Source organism: Eleginops maclovinus, chromosome 12 (assembly GCF_036324505.1).
Source record: "Eleginops maclovinus isolate JMC-PN-2008 ecotype Puerto Natales chromosome 12, JC_Emac_rtc_rv5, whole genome shotgun sequence".
NCBI lineage: Eukaryota > Metazoa > Chordata > Actinopteri > Perciformes > Eleginopidae > Eleginops > Eleginops maclovinus.
In genome coordinates this window covers 27,578,262-27,599,070 of record NC_086360.1, presented here as the reverse complement: position 1 = coordinate 27,599,070, position 20,809 = coordinate 27,578,262, and the positions used below count along the sequence as shown (strand labels likewise).

The following is a 20,809-nucleotide window of genomic DNA, read 5'->3' as shown; positions in this document are numbered from 1 at the left end:
AGTCCTCTCCTGCTGATGTTCAGGTGTATATCAGTATGTACTGTCTCTACTTTAAAGAGTCCTCTCCTGATGTTCAGGTGTATATCAGTATGTACTGTCTCTACTTTAAAGAGTCCTCTCCTGATGTTCAGGTGTATATCAGTATGTAGTGTCTCTACTTTAAAGAGTCCTCTCCTGCTGATGTTCAGGTGTATATCAGTATGTAGTGTCTCTACTTTAAAGAGTCCTCTCCTGCTGATGTTCAGGTGTATATCAGTATGTAGTGTCTCTACTTTAAAGAGTCCTCTCCTGATGTTCAGGTGTATATCAGTATGTAGTCTCTACTTTAAAGAGTCCTCTCCTGCTGATGTTCAGGTGTATATCAGTGTGTAGTGTCTCTACTTTAAAGAGTCCTCTCCTGCTGATGTTCAGGTGTATATCAGTATGTAGTGTCTCTACTTTAAAGAGTCCTCTCCTGCTGATGTTCAGGTGTATATCAGTATGTAGAGTCTCTACTTTAAAGAGTCCTCTCCTGCTGATGTTCAGGTGTATATCAGTATGTAGTGTCTGTACTTTAAAGAGTCCTCTCCTGCTGATGTTCAGGTGTATATCAGTATGTAGTGTCTCTACTTTAAAGAGTCCTCTCCTGCTGATGTTCAGGTGTATATCAGTATGTAGAGTCTCTACTTTAAAGAGTCCTCTCCTGCTGATGTTCAGGTGTATATCAGTATGTAGAGTCTCTACTTTAAAGAGTCCTCTCCTGCTGATGTTCAGGTGTATATCAGTATGTAGTGTCTCTACTTTAAAAGGTCCTCTCCTGCTGAAAAAGGACTACAATTGGTTGCAAATTCCACCAAATGGTTTGCAAATGTCACTGTTGAGCCGTGCACAATGAGGCTTTGTGAAATTTCACCACAGTTTTGCATGCTGCCCTCAGATACTCACTGCAAACCCTACTGATAAAAAGACGTGTACAAACGAGCCTGCACACTGAGGAGGCAAAACATTTGAACTACTTATCAACTTAAAATGAATATCCACATCTTCTTTTACACAGAATCCCCCCTTAAGATGGCAGTATTTACATTTTTGATGTACTACATTCCCATAAATACCAGTATCTTTTGCATGAATGGTGGAGAATCGTGACAACATGAACACTTGAACCATTAAATAAGTTTTTATTTTACAACACAAGTTGACTCCCATGAACACAGGACAGATAAAATGTCACTTTGGTCTAATCGTACCTCATATATAAAGTCTGTATAAAAGAACCGATGCAGTTCACATAGACACTTTGGCATCCCGTTTCTCGCCGGCGTAGCTTGCCTTGAATAAAATATGTTCCTCTTCCTGCCCTCTTTCAAGTTTCCTTTAGTTAAATGTATTCACACAGCTAAGAGAGAAAGGCTACAGTAGACTGTATACACATGGATATATTTTTCATTGGACAACGTAGACGCAAAGACGTGTTAATTCATCACTAAAACTCATGAAGTACAGTCAGTATGTTGGGTCTCAGTGCTAATATTTCAAGTATGATATGAAGGCATCTACAATGTATTTTAAAACAGTCCACAATAAGGAAGATACAGTAAAATATAGGCCTTACTTTTTCATGCTTACATTCTCCAGTTAAAGCCTTCAGGAGGAGGCTGACACTCTGAAAAAACAGCCTCCATCTTTGCCCATCGTTACCATCGCAAAGGAAGTTATTTGTGGCGGGAAAACACTGGCCCGATTGTCATGAAATTTGGTGAAAGGATGGAACATAAGCCAAGGAAGAACCCATAACATTTTGGAGAAGATCCAAATCATGGTGCTGATACACCACATTCATTTTTCACTTTTAAAAGCTAGAGATTAGAGCATTTGCAGTTGCATTCAAGTGATGTCAGAATAATCAGAAAAATGAGTTTCCGTCTGGAAAAATGAACGCTCAAACTGATACCAATGTATTGTCTAAGCGCACTGAGCAATAACAAACAACGAATCTGCTTTAAAGCATCTTTGTTTGTAAGCACATGAACATCGCTTCACATGGAAGTTGGAATAAAAACTTCCCAACTCAGGAAATGGTAACATCCGAGGAGCATTTGAATGCACCATTGGCCTAGACCTTTGGCAAGGCCAATTAAATAATTGATAATGACTGAAGGCCTTCAACAAAACCACAAAAAAAAGCACCAATTTTAATGAATGGTCTTAGTGGCCAGAAGTTGGTACTACAGCGTATGTGACATCATTTTGGCCCCAAAATACTTTCCCCCATTGACTTACATTGGCAATGAGACATCTATAAATCAGTGTATTGTTTTTTTTTAGCTAAATAAAGTACACAGCACGATCACTTTTATAGCCCTTTCTTAAATCATTAGGGTCTTCAAGTTGTAAAATGCACTAAAAGCTGAATCCAGAGTTATCTGCCCAGATTTCATATTTGCCCGAAACCAAAGTCCCCCCCTCGTGCAGGTTGCGCTTTGATGAAACTGTTCTTCCCATGGATCTGTTTGAGGTGTTTGCGGAGAACAGGCAACATATATTCATATGTTCTTTAAGTCTTTAAGCGCAGAGCAATAACATACAACGCATCTGCTTCTAAGCATCCATGGAAGTTGGAATAAAGACTTCCCAACACAGGAAAAGGAAACATCCGAGGAGCATTTGAATGCACCGCTGGTCTTGGCGGACATTGCAATTTTGGCCTCTTTTCCTCCGGCTGTGAGTTTCTCAGGACTGTTATTTAGATTGATAATATTCCACCAGTGGGAAAGTCTGCATGTAGATGACTGAAGGCATTCAAGAAAATGCACAAAAAAAAAAGGTCCCAGATATTTTATATTTGACCAAAATCAAAGTCAATCCCCCCGTCGTGCAGGTTGCGCTCGTTCGCGTTGTCAAAGCTGTTCTTCCCGTGGATCTGTTTCAGGTGTTTACGGAGAACCGGCTTGTGGGCGAACACCATGTCGCAGTAGTTGCAGCGGTGCGGCTTGTCCCCGCTGTGCAGGTTCAGGTGATCCAGCAGCGAACACTTCTGCGTGAAGGTCTTCCCGCAGATCTTACACTGGAAGGGCTTGATGCCGGCATGCACCCGCATGTGTCGGTGCAGGTTCCCCTTCTGCGTGAAAGTCTTGCCGCACAGCAGGCACATGAATAGCTTGTGCATCTTCAGGTGGTTGGCATAGTTCTCCAGCTGCCGGAAAACCCGGGAGCATTTGGGGCACTGGTGGTACCACTGCAGGGGTTTGTCGTAGTTCCTCTGGTGGATGCTGTGCTTCTCTGCAGGAGGGGATGGAGGCGGGGGGCTGAGGGGGTATCCCGACACCCCGGGGGGCGCCGCTGTGTCGCTGCAACGACTGTCTACGGTGGAGTTGATGAGGGAGTGCTGGGGTTCAGGGGAGTGGAGCGCAGGAGGAGGGCTCCTGGGGAAGTGAGCAGGGGGGGTTTCTGCTTCGTCAGACACTGATTCCACTTTTACGATTGCGATATCACTGTCAGTCTGCTTTAGGCGCCTGCCTAAGATCTGAGGAGGGGAATTAGGTTGTATGATCACATCATCATCATCATCATCATCATCATTATCATCATCATCACTGTCATCCTCTTCCTCGTCTTCCTTATTCTGGTGGACAGTCCGAACCTCCTGCTCTCTCTTGGACAACCCCTCCTCTTTCTCCCTCCTCCCCTCCACCTCCAGCTTGTGAGCAGGTTTAATAAACTTACTGAGGGCCTGAGTGCACTGCTCCACAATGTGGCCCATCTGCAGGAAGCTGGCGACCGTCAGGTAATGCACCAGCTCCAGCTCGGGAAACTCTAGCTGCCCTGTGTAGCAGGAGAGCAGCAGCTGCCGGCCCACCTCCGCCTCCTGGATCATGGAGATCTGCACCTCCCTGGAGTCCTGTTGCAGGATGAACTGGTCCCTCAGGAACGAGGAGCCGGCGGCGAACACCACCTTGTGACCGGGGACCTCCAGCTGGTTGATGCGCACCGTGACATCACAGAAGCGCCTCTGGTGTCGCAGGAGGTTCATTTTCTGCAGCATCGAGTCGCTGAATGTGGCGAAGCGGAACTGCAGGATCACCTGGTTCTGGGCCATTGTGGACCGAGAGCCAGCAGCAGCGGCTATGCACCTGTTAAGGACAAATTTAATGATTGTACTACAAATTGCAGCTGATAGATAGTAACAGAGTACTGTACTGAAATCCACTTAAGAGTTACTTCAGTATTCTCAGATTACGCTACTTTATACTTCCACTACATTTTACAAGCCAATAATGTACTTATAATTCCATCACACTTATTGTACAGCTTTTAGTTGATAGAAATTGCAAATCAATGGTTAAATAAACATTGCCATGTACTCATAGGTATATGAGATATCCAGCAGCAGTATATACAAGTATTTAAATTAGCTCTTCATGTACCAGCTGTGATAAAAATCTAACTAGCATCATCATAATCTCATCACACCTTAGAAAACGTGAATAACAACCGGATTTAGTTCAAAAAACACGTGTGGATTTTAACAACAAGCGTTTCTGTTTCATAAGCTATATAAAGTTAATTATTCAACAGTTAAACAAATACCATTTGGTCTTAATATATCTTCGGGAGCAATTTCTACTCTTTGAGTCAGTGTTTTTTTGCGGAAAACCAAAACAATGCTAATCGCTTGCTAACGTTTTTAGCCTTTAGCTAACAGTTCGCTCAGATATCTTCCGACTATTAATGCGATTGTAAATTAGCCGATAAAAAGGAAATACAGTTAAATAGTGCTTTCAAATGAAAGCCAAATTACAAATTATGGTAAAACACTTCTAAAAAAAGTCTACTTGTAGAAGTTTTTCTTTGTTTTTTTGACACAAAATACAATAATATGAAACTAACAGGAAATCTAAAGGAAGTTTTGAGTGGACAACACCATAGCTTAAATAACGTTGAATGAATGCCTTTGTTTTAGGAGGAATATATCATCTGTGTATAAGTCTTTGTGAAAGATAAACAGACGAAATAATCGTCTTTAAAGTGAGTCTCTATGCCTTAAGCTACATGTAAACAATGCATCACAAATCGCCTCCGCGTTTACATCCGGCCTGCTGCTCCTCCAGAAATCTGAGGCATGCATGCAACACTGCAGCTTAATAACCACTTATTCAACAATGTTTTCACTTTACTGACACAGAAATAAGTATTATGTACCTGTAAATCCTTTATAAACAAACCCGTTAGAGGTGGGTTGTCATCGGCAGGGCACTGGCTCTCTACCCGGGATGTGAAGCCGATGCTCCGGATGTAAAACCCACTTAAAGGCCCAGTAGGCTACAGAGCAAAGGTAAAGGTGTAATTAATGTAAATAAACCAAATTAGGCCCACTCTTAATTTAAATCTACATATAGGTAAGCCTGATCATATTAGAATGTTTAGACCTACAGTGTATTCTTTATAACGGAGATATTTTCTAGTTTATTTTCCAGTATCCGTCTAACATCCCTTAAAACTATCTTGTAAGGAAGTCTGCATATAAAGTAGAAATCCAGTGCACATGAATTATTTTTATTATATGTATAAATAACAGCAGACTATGATTCAATGTTTCTTTCTCATATTCCAAATCAAAGTTAAGGGATGAAAAAAAGCTATTTTGTTAGTGCTCATAACTCAAATTTGCAATTAGGGGTCCCATGCACAAATAAGAAAATAATTGAGGTGATTTAAAAAGTACAATGAAAAGTCTTAAAGTCTTATACCTTCTTTAATATCCTTTCTTGTGTTATGCAGCTTTTTTTACTGGTCACAAAAACAAATCAATTCATAACTAAGACATGAATTATTGCAAAATGATGTGTTAATGGCAAACACGTCTAAGAATAAACATTAAAACACAAATCTCTGTCTTAGAAATTGGTTGCTTCTTGCCCAAATATTCACATCCTATAACCAATCAAGCATTTGAAGTAAAAGTTGATTAAAAATAATTCAGAAAATGTACATTAAAAAATATGTAAATGACAGAACATCAGCACTCAGGGGGGTCATGTCCGCTTGAGAAACCTAGGAAAAAGAAAAAGCACAATTATATTATTGTGGTAATATGATCCCTATATCCTATAATGTATTATCTTCCATACCAGTTGAAACTGTATCCACCGATAATGAAAAAGGCCACCAGCCCTACAAATGCAGTAGCAGACAGAGAGGAAACCCTCAGGACATACGAGGTACCTGCAGTAAGGAAACATCTCAATTAAAAACATCCTTGACAGTTTGTGAGGAAAATGTGTTAATTCTGCATTGAAAGTCATTGAATGTATATAATATTTTGTGCCAGACTAACAAATTATGCTCTTTTGATATTTCTTCAAGCTAGTAAATACATTCTGCTGTCCGTCGTTTTCTTAGCTTGAAAAAAAACCCTATCAAACCCTATAAAATATGTATTTCTAAAATAATTAGTATTTGCATCGTGCTGCCTGTATGTGTGTTTCTCAAGCAGGTATAGTTGTTTGATACAGCACCTGCTTCAACAAAATGCAAAAGTCTCATGTATGCTTGAGTTATTAAATGAGATCCATTTCTCAGACTATGTCCAGTTGATTCAGCCCTGGAAAATCTAGAACCTAGTTCATGAAGTTGGTGTTTAAGAAGGTGTTTTGAACTGATTAAATTACCTGTCACTTTAGCCCACAGGACACAGGAACTTTTTAAAGCCTAGAAGAGAAAACATTTAACAAGTAAGTTGCAAAATGTGATACATTTTCATAATCAATGAATAAGTCTGTTGCTATATAAGCCACACCCACTGATTTCCACTGACTGACAGATCTGAGTATGATATAATAACTCCTGCCGTTCTGCAGCGGTGCATTAAAGAAGCCTCCGTAGAGGAGTCCGTCCCCGACAGTGAAGTTCATCTCCGTCCCGACATGTTGGACATCAAACTGTCCCGTGATGTACTCTGAAGAGGATTTTATTTTGGGGTCTGAGCTGGCAGGAGAGGAACAGTCAAAGATCATGATCCCCTCCACAGGAAGCACAAACACCTGATACACACTGCAAAATAAACAAGAAAACATCGGACTTTTGGGTTATTGCAGAAAATAATCTCTGTGGCAAACAAACGTTAACGATACTAACATGTTTTGTAGTACCGTATTGAAGTAAAAAGCTAATGTTGGGCTATAAAGGAACTACAGCACGGTCACATGACTTCAGGTCACCACCGCTAAGCTAAAGGTGGCTAACGTTGGGCTATAAAGGAACTACAGCACGGTCACATGACTTCACCACCGCTAAGCTAAATGTGGCTAATGTTGTGCTATAAAGGAACTACAGTACGGTCACATGACTTCACCACCGCTAAGCTAAATGTGGCTAATGTTGTGCTATAAAGGAACTACAGCACGGTCACATGACTTCACCACCGCTAAGCTGAATGTGGCTAATGTTGGTCTATAAAGGAACTACAGTACGGTCACATGACTTCACCACCGCTAAGCTAAAGGTGGCTAACGTTGGGCTATAAAGGAACTACAGCACGGTCACATGACTTCACCACCGCTAAGCTAAATGTGGCTAATGTTGTGCTATAAAGGAACTACAGCACGGTCACATGACTTCACCACCGCTAAGCTGAATGTGGCTAATGTTGGGCTATAAAGGAACTACAGTACGGTCACATGACTTCACCACCGCTAAGCTAAAGGTGGCTAACGTTGGGCTATAAAGGAACTACAGCACGGTCACATGACTTCACCACCGCTAAGCTAAATGTGGCTAATGTTGTGCTATAAAGGAACTACAGTACGGTCACATGACTTCACCACCGCTAAGCTAAATGTGGCTAATGTTGGGCTATAAAGGAACTACAGCACGGTCACATGTTACCTGATTGGGTCGAGTTTGTTTGGAGCTCTGCGCAGCCTCAGAGTTGGTACAGGAGTTTCAAACTCTCTGTAGTACACATCTGGTGCTGGAGGCACTGGAAAACATTAATATTATATTCATTATGAAGAATAAAACATCAGATTTAATTCAATTTTTTTCCTAAACATCCACACAACTTTGTTCTATGCTACAAGTACACACCTAAACTGCACAGGTTGATGCATGCAGGGAGACATTTAACCTGAGTGGAATACATTTAAATATGGATTTTTCTGCACTATGGTACCTGTCAGGCTGGTGTTGGTGGTGATGGAGGCTGTGAATCTGGAGGAGGCTGCAGTGATGGAGATGCTGTAGTTTGTGACAGGAAGTAGATTCAAACAGAGCTGCAGCTCGTCAGCTTTAGAGCTCAGAAAACGCTTCCTCTTATCATGAAAGGACCTCTGGTAGTCTCTGGATCCCGTGTACGTTACCTGAAACACAGAGTCACACAGACCTCCAAACATAAAGGTAAACAAACTATTTGCGCAGAATCACCGTTACTAATAAAAATAAATAGATACCTTGTATTTTTCTGTGTCCTCCTCATACTTCTCTGCTCTCCACTTCACACATCGTTCATTGAGGACACGAAGATGATGTACAGGTGGCTTTATTTCTGTAAGGTGGTGGTACGTGGGTAGGTGGGTAGGGAGGGGTAGGTAGTTAATCGACAGAGGTTTAATCCTCTTCAAAATAAATATACCCACTTCTGAAATAGAGAATAAAGCAGTCTCTTTCTGTTTTTTTCTCACCTATGCATGTGAGTGTAGCGCTCCTCCACTCTCCAGAGGAGTCGCACACAGAGATGTTGCTTCCTCTCCAGCTGTGGTATCCCTCCACACATCTGTGCACCACTACGCTCTGGTTGTGCCAAACCACCTCAGAGTGATCCAGGACGGGAGCCGGACCACATTCAGCTGCAGGAACACAAAGACGCTGATGTGTTAGCCAATCAAGAGCAAGTATCGCCGGATTTATGCAACTTTATATATCTGCAACTTTATAACAAACATGTCAGCATCGGTTCGGTTTACAGTGCCAACGTCGAGCTCAAATAAACCGCATGCAGAAGTTTGACCCTTACAAATAAATGTACCTGAAGTAAAAAGTGGAATATATTTAGATATTATTATTCTTTAACAAGAGCAAGTCCTTTTAAAAACATTGCTCTCACTAGGACAGGGCAAGGAGCTAGATTTAACTATAACTATATAATAATGTATTTTGGGGACAGGGCCTTCTCTGCCAACGCTCCCACACTCTGGAACAGTCTACCACTCCACGTCCGCTCGGCCCAATCCCTGCCCATGTTCAAAAAGCACCTCAAAACATTTCTCTGCACTAAGCCCTTTGATCCCTAAAACCCACTCTCCTTTTCTCCTCCCTATTTGTAAAGTACCATGACGACCTTGGGTACCATGAAAGGCGCTATGTTTGTGCAATAATTCAGAATATGCTTTTTTTATTTCCTCAAATATAAAGATTATCAAAGTGAATATCTTTGGGTTGTGGACACAGAAAAACAGGACATTTTTTTTACTATTTTCTGACACCAAACGAATAATAAAATGAAATATAACACTACACATCTCTTCCCTTTCTATTCAAATATAAGCAAATATTTTTCATATTATTTTAGTTTTTTTGTGTTGTATATTTTTATATCTTGCACACATTTTTGATCCTACAATAGTTTTTACAATATTTCCATATTTGCTCTTTTGAAATTTGAAGGTTTAATTCCTCTTGCTGTTTTTAAACATGCACCAAAGCTTATTCTATGTATGTGAAAACCATCTTGACACCTGAGACAAATAATACAACAAATTAAAAAGAAAACATCCTAATTCACCTCAAAAACAACAAGCATACGACAAAGAGCAAACACAGGAAAACAGGGGAGTCTTCAACCCCAAAAACATTCATTATTTACGAGATAAATCAACACATGCGAAAAATCACAGGTAATTTCTCTTCCACAGTGAAAAACATGCATAAACGATATAAAGATGATCACAGTACCTTTGCACTTTATAGAAACCTCCCCCCACTGTCCTGACAGTAAACATGTGGACATATTATTCCCCCCCTCCTGGTGAAATCCCTCCATGCACTGGTACAGCCGAACGCTGCCCGGCGACCGGCTGCCATCCCACAGCATGTGAGTGTGGGGGAGTGTGGCGGGGGGGCCACAGCTTATTTCTGCACACACACATCCATTAGCATGCAATAATAACACAAAGAATACATGCAGATCTTCCACTAGAGTATATATTACTCTGATGTGTCCCATATATGCAAAAATAATAATACAACAACTATTTTCTTTACTTATATTTTAAAGCAGAAGTTGACATATTTTAGAGAAATATGCGTATTTGCTTTCCTACGTAGAGGAGCTCAGATAATAATAGTTATTCAATGTTAAATCATCCATCTTTGGTCACTATATCTGCATAAACTAGAGGTTATGGTCCTCATTTCCAGGGTAAAATAAGGTTGGAATAGTTGGTTTTCTTGTAAATATCAGCCATGAGAAGCGGGTTATTATAGTTTGTTGGTATTGGCTGAAAGAAATCTATATCATGCATCCTTGGTGGTTTCAAAAAACCCATTATAATGTTCATTTTCAGCTTTTAGGTGGAATTTGTTGCTGTTTGACAGACAGTGTTTCCTCTTTCTATGCTAAGCTAAGCTAACTATGAACTATTCAAAAGACTGATATGAAAGTGGTGACTCAGCAAGAAAACGTATAAGCCTATTTATTAAAATGTCAAACCATTGCTTTAAATATTTTGTGCAAATCACTACAAACACTCTGAAACTAATAATGAAAAAACCTGATATTAGACATTGCACCTTCACACCACAGATCAGTTTCCTCCCACTCCCCCTCCTCTCCACACAGGGAGGAGTTCCTGAGGCCCCTGCTGTGGAACCCCTCCTCACATCTGTACATCACCACACTGCCAACATGAGAGGAGCCGTCCCAAAGCATCACAGCGTGGGATTTAAAAACAGGCTCTCCACAACTGATCTCTACAACAGAAACACAGCGGGTCAGAGCAGAGTCTGGAGTAAGTCTAAAGGTACGACAGAGGAGGGCAGAGAGCAGAGCAGATCATCTCATTAGTCAATAAATGTCAAAGTCTTTGGTCAAAAAGCTTAAATATTATGGCAGAAATTATAAAAGTTCCAGAACATATAGAAATACAAATAATAAATACATGAACATACAAACACACATATATACTCCCAAATATTCTCACATAAAAATATATATTAATTCTACCTACTATAATACATTAAATATAAAATTAAATATATTTTAAAAGTATAAAAATATATTTAAAATGTCAAAATAAATCAAAATAAATATTAATTTTTACTTTTTGCATTTATTAATTTTATACGAATAAAAATATTTGAAATAAAATATATGTACGTATATTAATTTATTGAATTTGATATATTTTAAATACTTCATATTTTTATTTATTTCATATACTTAATGATTGTTCTCAAAAATAATCAGCAGATATTGACACGTGGTGAATGAGTGATATAAAAAACCTCAATTTTAAGATGAATCATTCCTTTAAAATGAATGAGACAATTTTTCTAAATCATTTCACACATTTTAAATGAATGGTTGTTAAAAAAACAAACACTCTCAGTTACTGCAGCATGCACATTAAGATATCTCTCCCATATTTAAGAGGAAGCATTATCACTGTGATTGAATGCTGGTAAATCACCTTCACATTGCAGAGAGGCTCCCTCCCACTCTCCTCTGGCCGTACAAACAGACACATTATCCCCTCCATTATTTCCATATCCAGAGTCACACTGATAAACAACCAGAGAGCCAACAGAGGAGACTTTATCCCACAGCCTGACAGAGAGAGGGATCTCTGCAGGGACCCCACAGTCCACCTCTGCAGGGATCAAGACCACAGTCATTTAACAGCAACGGGAAACAGCAAAAGACTTTTTGGGGGACGTTGTTACCTTTGCATGAGATGTTCGGTTGTGTCCAGTAACCATTACTTGTGCACAATGATATGTTATTTCCTTCATTGTGATTAAACCGTGTTTTACAGACATAAGTCACCGTGCTTCCAGGAGTGGAGCTGCCTCTCCACACCCGCTCAGTGTGAGGCAGAGTGGGAGGATCCCCACATAATATCTCTGGGACAGGAAGCGATGGAAACAGACAGATGTATAAATTGCATGAAATACAAGCCTTGAATTATTTGCAATTTGACAAGATTAAATACAAGTTTTGATTTGTTTGGATTGGCTGGATGCACCTCTTGACAGGTAAATAACTTAATTCATTAATCACAATTATTAAAAAATATATTGGCTGTATTAAGGGGTTAAAACACCATGGGTGTGGCAAATAAATAACACAGAAACGTGAAATATTTGCCTGCAAAAACACATTTTGAGGGCTGTTATTGTCATATAACTATGCTGCAATGTCATTGTGATTAAATCTAGAGCGGTTGCTTCAAAATTGTACTTTTTCCTATTATATTTCAGATTTCAGACTGTGATCAAGTTAAATACAAATCTGAATAAAACATCAAATACATTTAAATGTAAATGTTGTGAAATAAAAACCAACAGGTGCATTACGTAACAACATTTCATTTGAATTCTGTAAAATCTGGATATTCAGTCGGTTCTTTTTGGTCACATTGCTTTTAAAGAAATGTATTTACTAAAATTTTACAACATTTTTTTGATGCAGACATTATTTTTTCCAGTAGACTAAACTTTCAAAAGCGAGGTACAAAGGTTATTTTCCCAAAAGTGTTTACATATTAAGACAGAAAATACTAAAACAAACCATTTCATATTTGAAAATCAACACATTTGAGTTACCTTGGCAGGTCAGAGTCGGGTTGGTCCACTGACCGGTTTCACTACAGACAGAATTATTTCCTCCACTGATTTTAAAGCCCTCTTTACAGACATACAGCACTCTGCTGCCCGGGGCTGAGCCACCATCCCACACCTGCACAGTGGACTCAATTATGGGAGGACTTCCACACAAAGTCTCTACAAGAAATAACATTTGAAACTATGTAACATGAGCAGAATTCAGATTATACACTTGCTGTTTACTGCAGTCAGGAATAAAGCTGCAGGAGAGGTCCAACAAAAATAAATACTGCAGAAATATAATCTGGGTGTATTTTGATCATTAATCATCTCTTTTGAGTATGTTTTAAATCCAAAAATGGCAGAAAACGCTGTTTTTAGTCTCACGATATGGAGATTTTCTGCCTTTTTTAGTTTAATATCATATTAGAGTGATTTTCTTTGGTTTAACAAATAAGACATTTAAAGCAACATACTTGAATTTGAAGAAACTGGGATGGACATTTTATACCAAATGATTATTCTCAGATGTATCAGATTATTCCATAATGAACATAACTGTTAATTGGAGCACTACTGTTGATACGTTTTAACATTGTTTTGATTAGTTTGACATGCATGTGTCATGATCCGTGTTTTGTGTTTTATTTTGAAAGGGTTTCCCCTCTTCTGTCATCTTAAGCTTCACTCCCTGTCTTTAGTTTCCCTCCTGTGCCTGATTGTGTCATTGTGTTCACCTGTTGCCCCTGTGTTTCCCTCCCCCTTCCAGCTGTCTCTCGTCTTGTGATTACCCATGTGTATTTAGTCCCTGTTTCCCTTTTGTCTGTTGTTCGGGCGTTCTGTCAGGGTTGGGGAAACTGGACCCAAGTGCAGTAAATCAAGGGGAAGCAGGTAAGGGTCCAAACAAAAAGCGAGCTTTATTCAAAATCTGTTGACGAAAACACGAAGCAAGGGGAACACAGGACATGAAAAACACTTAGCTCCAGAGATGAAGGGCGACAGGAACAGGCAGGTATCATGGACAAGATCAGGGTGGAAATGACGACGACCGACCACCAGACAAAAGGGAAACAGGGACTAAATACACAAGGGTAATCACAAGAGGAGAGACAGCTGGAAGGGGGAGGAGAAACACAGGGGCAACAGGTGAACACAATGACGCAATCAGGCACAGGAGGGAAACGCAGACAGGAAGTGAAGCTTAACTTGAAACAAGAGGGGAAACATTTCAAAATAAAACACAAAGACAGAGACATGACAGATACGAAACACGGATCATGACAGCATGGAGACAAGACATCAACCTGGACTTTATAAAAATGGTTCCATATATTCTGACAATTGTTATACCAAGCGATGAATCAGTTAGTCTAAAAAACAAAAGACAGATGACTAAATATATATTGATATTGCAGTCCCTCCCTCAACCGTTAATGTTTTTTATGTTTGTGTTTTCTGAAATGTTGTTGTGATTTGACCTTCAGGGCCACCATAGTTGTTGCCCTCAAACATCCTCCAAAAACCCTCTCAGATGAAAAAGCAGTGAGGGTACCTTTGCAGAGCACCGGTGGTCTCTCCCACTCTCCTGCAGCCGTACACACCGTCACATTTCCTCTCCCCACATTATGATATCCAGAATAACACTGATAAATCACCCGGGAGCCCAGCCTGGAGCTCTGATCCCACAGCCTGTGAGAGTGAGGGGCGGCCGGCGGGAGCCCACAGTCCACCTCTGGGGGCCAAAGCATCGACATGATGCATCAAAACTGAAATCACAGGAAATCTGCAGGATCTGTGTGCCTGTGTTTCTGAAACAGGTTAAAGACTCTCTGAAAAGACACCGTTTACTATCAGATATCACCATGAAACATTACCTTATGAATACCAACACTAATAAACCACTGCGTCTTTCACTTTTTATGTTAGTATATATATATTCCTTTTATATTCAGTGTTATGATATTTTTATATGTATTATTATTATTTATTTCTGCACATTTTTACTTCAAAAATCTATATTTTTATTTGTTTATTTTTACACATTTTAACTTTGAGTTCTTATATTTCTATAATTATTTTTATTCTATTTATTTTATTTGTATTATTTTACTTATTTTTTACTTGAACCACTTTCACATTTATTTTTTGTATTCTTGAAATTCGTGCAAAACCCAATTTCCTTTGGCGATAAATAATTTAAATGCAACTAATAATAATAATAATAATAATAATAATAATAATAATAATAATAATAATAATAATAAATTCAATGTTTTCTTTCTGAAATTCACACTTTTCTAATTGAGAAACAATTTGAATGCAGGAATGACTATTTTTGCAGTATAGTAATGCATCCTTCATCTCCATATCTGATCCTATGCAGGAGTTTGGTTAGTTTTTTCCTGCAGGAGTGTTGTTACCTTCACATATCATGTCGCCTCCTCTCCACCGGCCGTCAGCTTCACACACAGATCTGTTGTTTCCTCTCCTCCGCACGAAGCCCTCCTCACAAACCAACATGGCCGCGCTGCCGTACGTTGTACCTGACACCGACAGAAGTACCGTGTCCTCCGCTGGCACCGGACGACCACAGTCGACCACTGAGAGAGGAAGAGGAAATTATAAATCCAGATGTTCTCCAGAAACATAAATCCCTTATTAGTCCCACGCAGAAAAACTTGAACCTCCTTGAACCTGAAAATGTTGAACCTAAGCTTCTATAATTAAGTCTCCATAAAAAAATTGCCTTCCCAAAGTACACACAGTAAGACCATAAGTATTTACATTTCCCCATGAAAACCACTTTGTTTTTAATCCAATTACAGCACAAAATATTACAGATCACCTTTGCAGAAAGCTTTGTCTGTGTGAGGGTGGAAGGGCGCAGCCCCGTTTTGGACTTCATATCCCAGCATGCAGCTGCAGTCAAAGCTTCCCTCCAGATTCCTGCACTGACCCCCCTCTCCACACAGGCCTGTGATGGTGCACTCATCAATGTCTGCACAGACAAACAAATAAAACAGCTGGTTACATTTTTTTAAACTCTACTATCACTCAATGTGTGCGTCTTGATTCCCTGGCTAAGGTCCACACTTTTATCTTTTTGGTAATATTTTTGAAACCCCTTTATGGGATATGTTGGCCTTATCCTACGGTGGCCCTAAAGGTCAAAAACAAAACAAGGTTACGTGTGTTTTGTGATTCATTTTTTCTAAAATGCAGTTATTTTTCAAAGGTTGAGTTCTATAACTTGTTTTTCTTCTTCTTGTTTTTGGTGAAATGTTGTTGTCTTTTAATTTCTGAATAGTTTTTATGTTTAATGCTGTTGTATTTTGTGATTTTGGTTTTAGTTTCTAACAGTGGATAATATTTACAAAACAAAAATATTCACAACATTCATTACTTACACATAATCTCACAGTCAGCTTTTATATTGTCACTCTTTTAGTTCTGTTTTCTCTGCTATTTTGAGACCTTTATTTTGTGTAATCGTTTATTTTCCACTTTTTTTATTTCTAATTATGTGAAATATTTGTTTTACAAGCTGCTGCAATGAAAACATTTCCCAATTTGGAATCAATAAAGTATACCTTATCTTAATAAATAAAGCACTGTTAAACAAAGACCCAGGTCAGCCTGGACTCACCCTGGCAGTGTGTGCCGTCGTTGGGGATGAAGACGTCCATGTTGTTGGATGGGTTGAATCCGCTCAGGCAGGTGCAGTAGTAGCTGCCGTACGTGTTGTGGCAGGTCGTCTGAAAGCCGCAGATCTTACTGGCTCCGATCTGACACTCGTCTTTATCTGACAGGAAAACACATTTATAAATACTTCATGAAGGTTTAGCTGAATCATGCACAGAGGTCTCTTTCTTACAGAAGTATCCAGACCAGAACTTTTATATTGGTGCATACTGCTGCTGGCTTATGAAACAGGGAATGGTTTAGGGCCAAAATACATTTCTGATCTCCTGCTAAACTATGAACCATCCATCCACAACCCTCAGAGTCAGAACTTAGAGAAGCAGCATTCAGTTTGGATGAAACTGTCATTTTAAAATGTGTTTCTGCTGCACTATTTCCTAATGCTCTTAATGTCTTTCATTTTCAAGCACTTGGAATTACCTTGTGTTGAAAGGTGCTATATAAATAAACCGGCCTTGCCTGGAAGCAAACAAACCTTCACACACTATGAGGTTTTAACTTCTCTCTCCTTGGTTATGCAAAAGCCCATGCACATTCTCTGTAAGTAAACATGTACTTGGCAATAAAAAATACTCTGGTTTAGATTTTTTAAAGCATTTAATGGATAAAACTGGTATAATTGTTTGCAGATATATAGGCATTTAGTAAATGAGTAAAAAGGTGTAGCTACTAAAAAACCCTCTTATTTCCAACACTAAAGCACTTAAAGGGTTTATCCCATTTAGAACTAATGCACCAGCACTGACAGTGGTCTGGTTTATGGTTTATTGCACTTATTATAAGTTGTTCTGCAAAAAAGACATCAGCTAAATGTAATGTGATGTTCACAATTTCCACAGCAAGTAATCAAACTAATAGCACACAGTATCAATATGCATTTGATACATAAACAAAGTTGTTGTCTACCTTGACAGTAAGTTCTCCCATTTCCAACGAAGCCGTACATGCAGTTGCAGACTTTCCCCGAGCCGTCTGACTTGTCGTCACAATTAGCATTAGGGTGGCAGCTAGCACACACATCCAGAGAGAGGCCGTCGACCTGCAGCTCTGACAGCATACACATAACATATGTCTGTCAATATCTCTACTGCAATATTCAATCATACATCATTTAATCTTTAGATCAACTTCAAAACACAAAGATATATCAACAGGAAGTCAGACGGTGGCAAAATACACGTTCTGTTTAGTCATTAAGACGGATGAAGGAAAATACACCGAGAGTGAAAGAAAAACCTGGATGAAAACAAATCATTTCGATTTCATTAATAGAAATTTGGATGAGATTAGAGGACTGTACTCCACTAAAGATATGTTTAATCTACTATCACATTAAAGCTCACATTAAGTCCAGCAGTGGCTCAGTCAGTAGGGGCTTGGACTGGGAATCGTAGGGTCGCCGGTTCAAGTCCCTGAACAGACTTGAAAAATATGGAAGGTGGACTGCTACTTGGAGAGGTCCCAGTTCACCTCCTATGCCCTGCTGTGGTGCCCTTGAGCAAGGCACCGGACACCTCCAATCCCCCCTCCCCATTGCTCCCTGGGCGCTGCACGATAGCTGCCCACTGCTCCTAGTACTAGGATGGGTTAAATGCAGAGGACCAATTTCACTGTGTGTGCTCTGCTGTGTGCATGCATGTGACTAATAAAGAGGGTTTCATCCTCCGATTCTATCTTCTATCCATCTACATTAAAGCTCACAGGATTTTGTCAATTAGTTGATTTAATCAACAGGTCTGATTGGGTTTATACTGCAGAAATCGTGCAGAAGCACCACTTTAGTATGTTATGTTTACCTGAATATGCTCACATGTCTCAAAAAGCTTCCAACAGAAATCAATTATAAAATGACATTCAAACTGAATTTGAAATAGAATGAAAGAGTAAACGGAATAGAAAAATGATACGCTAAAGAAAAAACAATTCAAGAACAATGTACAGTGCCTTCAAAATGTACAACTATATAATACAGTCTACTGTCTGACTGCCTGACCTGAAACAATCTCACATATCCTTTCACTTTTTCCTTACTTGCACCAGTATGTCTTTTTCAATATTTGAATTCACCTGTTTTCCTCAAATGAGTTACTTATACTATTTTATTATATTATCTGTATTATTGATTCCAAATTCTGCAAGGTACTGCATATGAGTTAAAAAAATACAACTAAAATGCAAATCATCCAATTAAAATGAAATGATTGACCGTGTACAAATACTATCCATAGAGTATTTTAGAAAACGTATTTATATAAAATGAAATCTGAATAAAAATGAGTAAAAAAGGTTGTGTTTTTTACCTGCAGCGATGCACAGCAGGAGCAACACAATCATTGCAGTGTTTCTGTCCTCCATCCTCTCGAGAGTCTCCGCTCTTCACCAGACGCTCCTCATCCTCATCTTCTCCTCTTTTCATTCTTCACTTCCGTCTTGAGTGGATTAAATATGCAGGATTTGAGCGGGTGAGTCGAGGTCGTTGTGAGAGGAAGACAAACTTGTTTTTCTCAATGGTTTTCTTGCAGCCGCTGGTTTTAATCTGTCTTCCTCTTCAGTCACTTTCAGTTATTCTGAACTGCAGAGTCATGCTGCAGCTGCTGATAACAGCCTATATTTGGCTCTAAAGAACCTGTTGGACAAAAACTGTGGCATAAAAACACATCATGTTTAAAAATATAGTCTGTGAATTGTTTTGGAGGTTCTCTCTGTAAAAAGCTTCAGAATATAGATAGGAATGAAACTGGAAAGTGCTAGTGAAGTGGAAGTGTGTCCTATGGGTGCACAGTCGGCGCTGAGGAGAGCCAGTTGGCATTGAGTTTTTTTGGGGGGGGAGATAAGTGAAGTGGTCTGTTATCTTTTAGCTCAACATGGTCCTCAGGGGGGTGTCTCTGTCACTCAAACCAACAAAATACCGCTGATTAAATCCAGTCTGTCCTTCAGAGCATATCAATATAAAAAGACACCCCAAATTCAGAGGGAATAAAAGAGGCGGTTAGCAGGAGGGAAACCTTAGTCATATGTTGGACATGTAAAGCTACAGGCTTTTTGAATTAAGAGAACTGTCAAATATGTTTGATATTTCTAAGAATAAAAACCCACTTATTATCTTTCAACTTGGGAAAACACCAGATAAGATTTAGAAGATAAAAAAACATGCTTATTCCAAAAAACAGCAATAATTAAACAATTAACAAGGAGACGGTTAAAAGATGCTAATGTTATCATCTTGAACTCGAAGGGTCCATTTTGTAGCATCAGAAGATAGCTTCTCCCTGGTTCCCTTCACAAAAACACAAGTCGATATTTCCAATGTGGATTATTGCAGAAATGCAGGCAAAAAACGTATATGACACTTAATCTCATAATTTCCACATATCAACTATTTTAAGCATAACGCAATCCAAATTAAAAAGCTAATGTTGGGCTACAAAGGAACTACAGTGTGGTCACATGACCTCTCGTCACCACCGCTAAGCTAAAGGAGGCTAATGTTGGGCTATAAAGGAACTACAGCACGGTCACATGACCTCACGTCACCACCGCTAAGCTAAAGGAGGCTAATGTTGGGCTATAGAGGAACTACATCACGGTCACATGACTTCACTTCACCACCGCTAAGCTAAAGGCGGCTAATGTTGGGCTATAAAGGAACTACAGCACGGTCACATGACTTCACTTCACCACTGCTAAGCTAAAGGTGGCTAATGTTGGGCTATAAAGGAACCACAGCACGGTCACATGACCTCACGTCACCACCGCTAAGCTAAAGGCGGCTAATGTTGGGCTATAAAGGAACTACAGCACGGTCACATGACTTCACGTCTCCACCGCTAAGCTAAAGGCGGCTAACGTTGGGCTATAAAGGAACTACAGCACGGTCACATGACTTCACGTCTCCACCGCTAAGCTAAAGGCGGCTAACGTTGGGCTATAAAGGAACTACAGCACGGTCACATGACTTCACGTCTCCACCGCTAAGCTAAAGGCGGCTAACGTTGGGTGTGATGACATCTAGTCGTCTCATTCAGACACTTGTTAGCCAGCCACAGTTTTTAAGTGGGGTATTTACTGAGGCAGTTAATGGCATCCTACACAACATGGCCTAAGAAAGTGCAACACAACATTTGGTCATTGAAGAAAACTTTATTTGTCGTTAACACCTGATCATTCTACACCTGCGGCACAGAATCTGTCATTCAGATCAAATATTACTCCAACATGATTATTTCTGTATCAAAAATGTAGAACGGACTTTTGTTAAACTTGAAAATTATAATTGTAGGCTATCTCACTTTCAGGATTTAGTAAA

At 39.5% G+C, this 20,809-nt stretch overlaps 2 protein-coding genes across 7 annotated transcripts; both read right to left on the bottom strand.

Annotated features, from left to right (window-relative positions):
- Window positions 1-1,140: 1,140 nt before the first annotated feature.
- zbtb26 (zinc finger and BTB domain containing 26) lies at window positions 1,141-5,614 on the bottom strand. Its single transcript, XM_063897379.1, has 2 exons — window positions 5,182-5,614; window positions 1,141-4,112 (listed from the first exon to the last, which is right to left on the bottom strand). Exon 2 carries the CDS (start codon window positions 4,076-4,078, stop codon window positions 2,819-2,821), a length of 1,260 nt encoding a protein of 419 aa, XP_063753449.1. The 5' UTR covers window positions 4,079-4,112; window positions 5,182-5,614; the 3' UTR covers window positions 1,141-2,818.
- Window positions 5,615-5,925: 311 nt separating this feature from the next.
- On the bottom strand, window positions 5,926-19,294 carry susd1 (sushi domain containing 1). 6 transcript variants are annotated; one of them, XR_010166970.1, is made up of 19 exons: window positions 18,804-19,294; window positions 17,410-17,550; window positions 16,448-16,603; window positions 15,647-15,799; window positions 15,222-15,401; window positions 14,354-14,533; window positions 12,802-12,978; window positions 11,920-12,099; window positions 11,667-11,846; window positions 10,768-10,947; window positions 9,931-10,110; window positions 8,661-8,825; window positions 8,430-8,524; window positions 8,153-8,339; window positions 7,867-7,960; window positions 6,779-7,032; window positions 6,651-6,690; window positions 6,111-6,204; window positions 5,926-6,033 (listed from the first exon to the last, which is right to left on the bottom strand). XR_010166970.1 is itself a non-coding variant. In XM_063897373.1 (19 exons), the coding sequence occupies exons 1-19, from the start codon at window positions 18,856-18,858 to the stop codon at window positions 6,015-6,017; spliced, it is 2,706 nt and encodes a 901-aa protein (XP_063753443.1). In that variant the 5' UTR covers window positions 18,859-19,294; the 3' UTR covers window positions 5,926-6,014. The 6 variants fall into 6 exon arrangements, 5 of the variants coding, with proteins under 5 accessions (XP_063753443.1, XP_063753445.1, XP_063753446.1 ...); XM_063897373.1 differs by having other exon boundaries at window positions 6,783-7,032; XM_063897375.1 differs by lacking the exon at window positions 11,667-11,846 and having other exon boundaries at window positions 6,783-7,032.
- Between the last annotated feature and the right edge of the window lie 1,515 nt (window positions 19,295-20,809).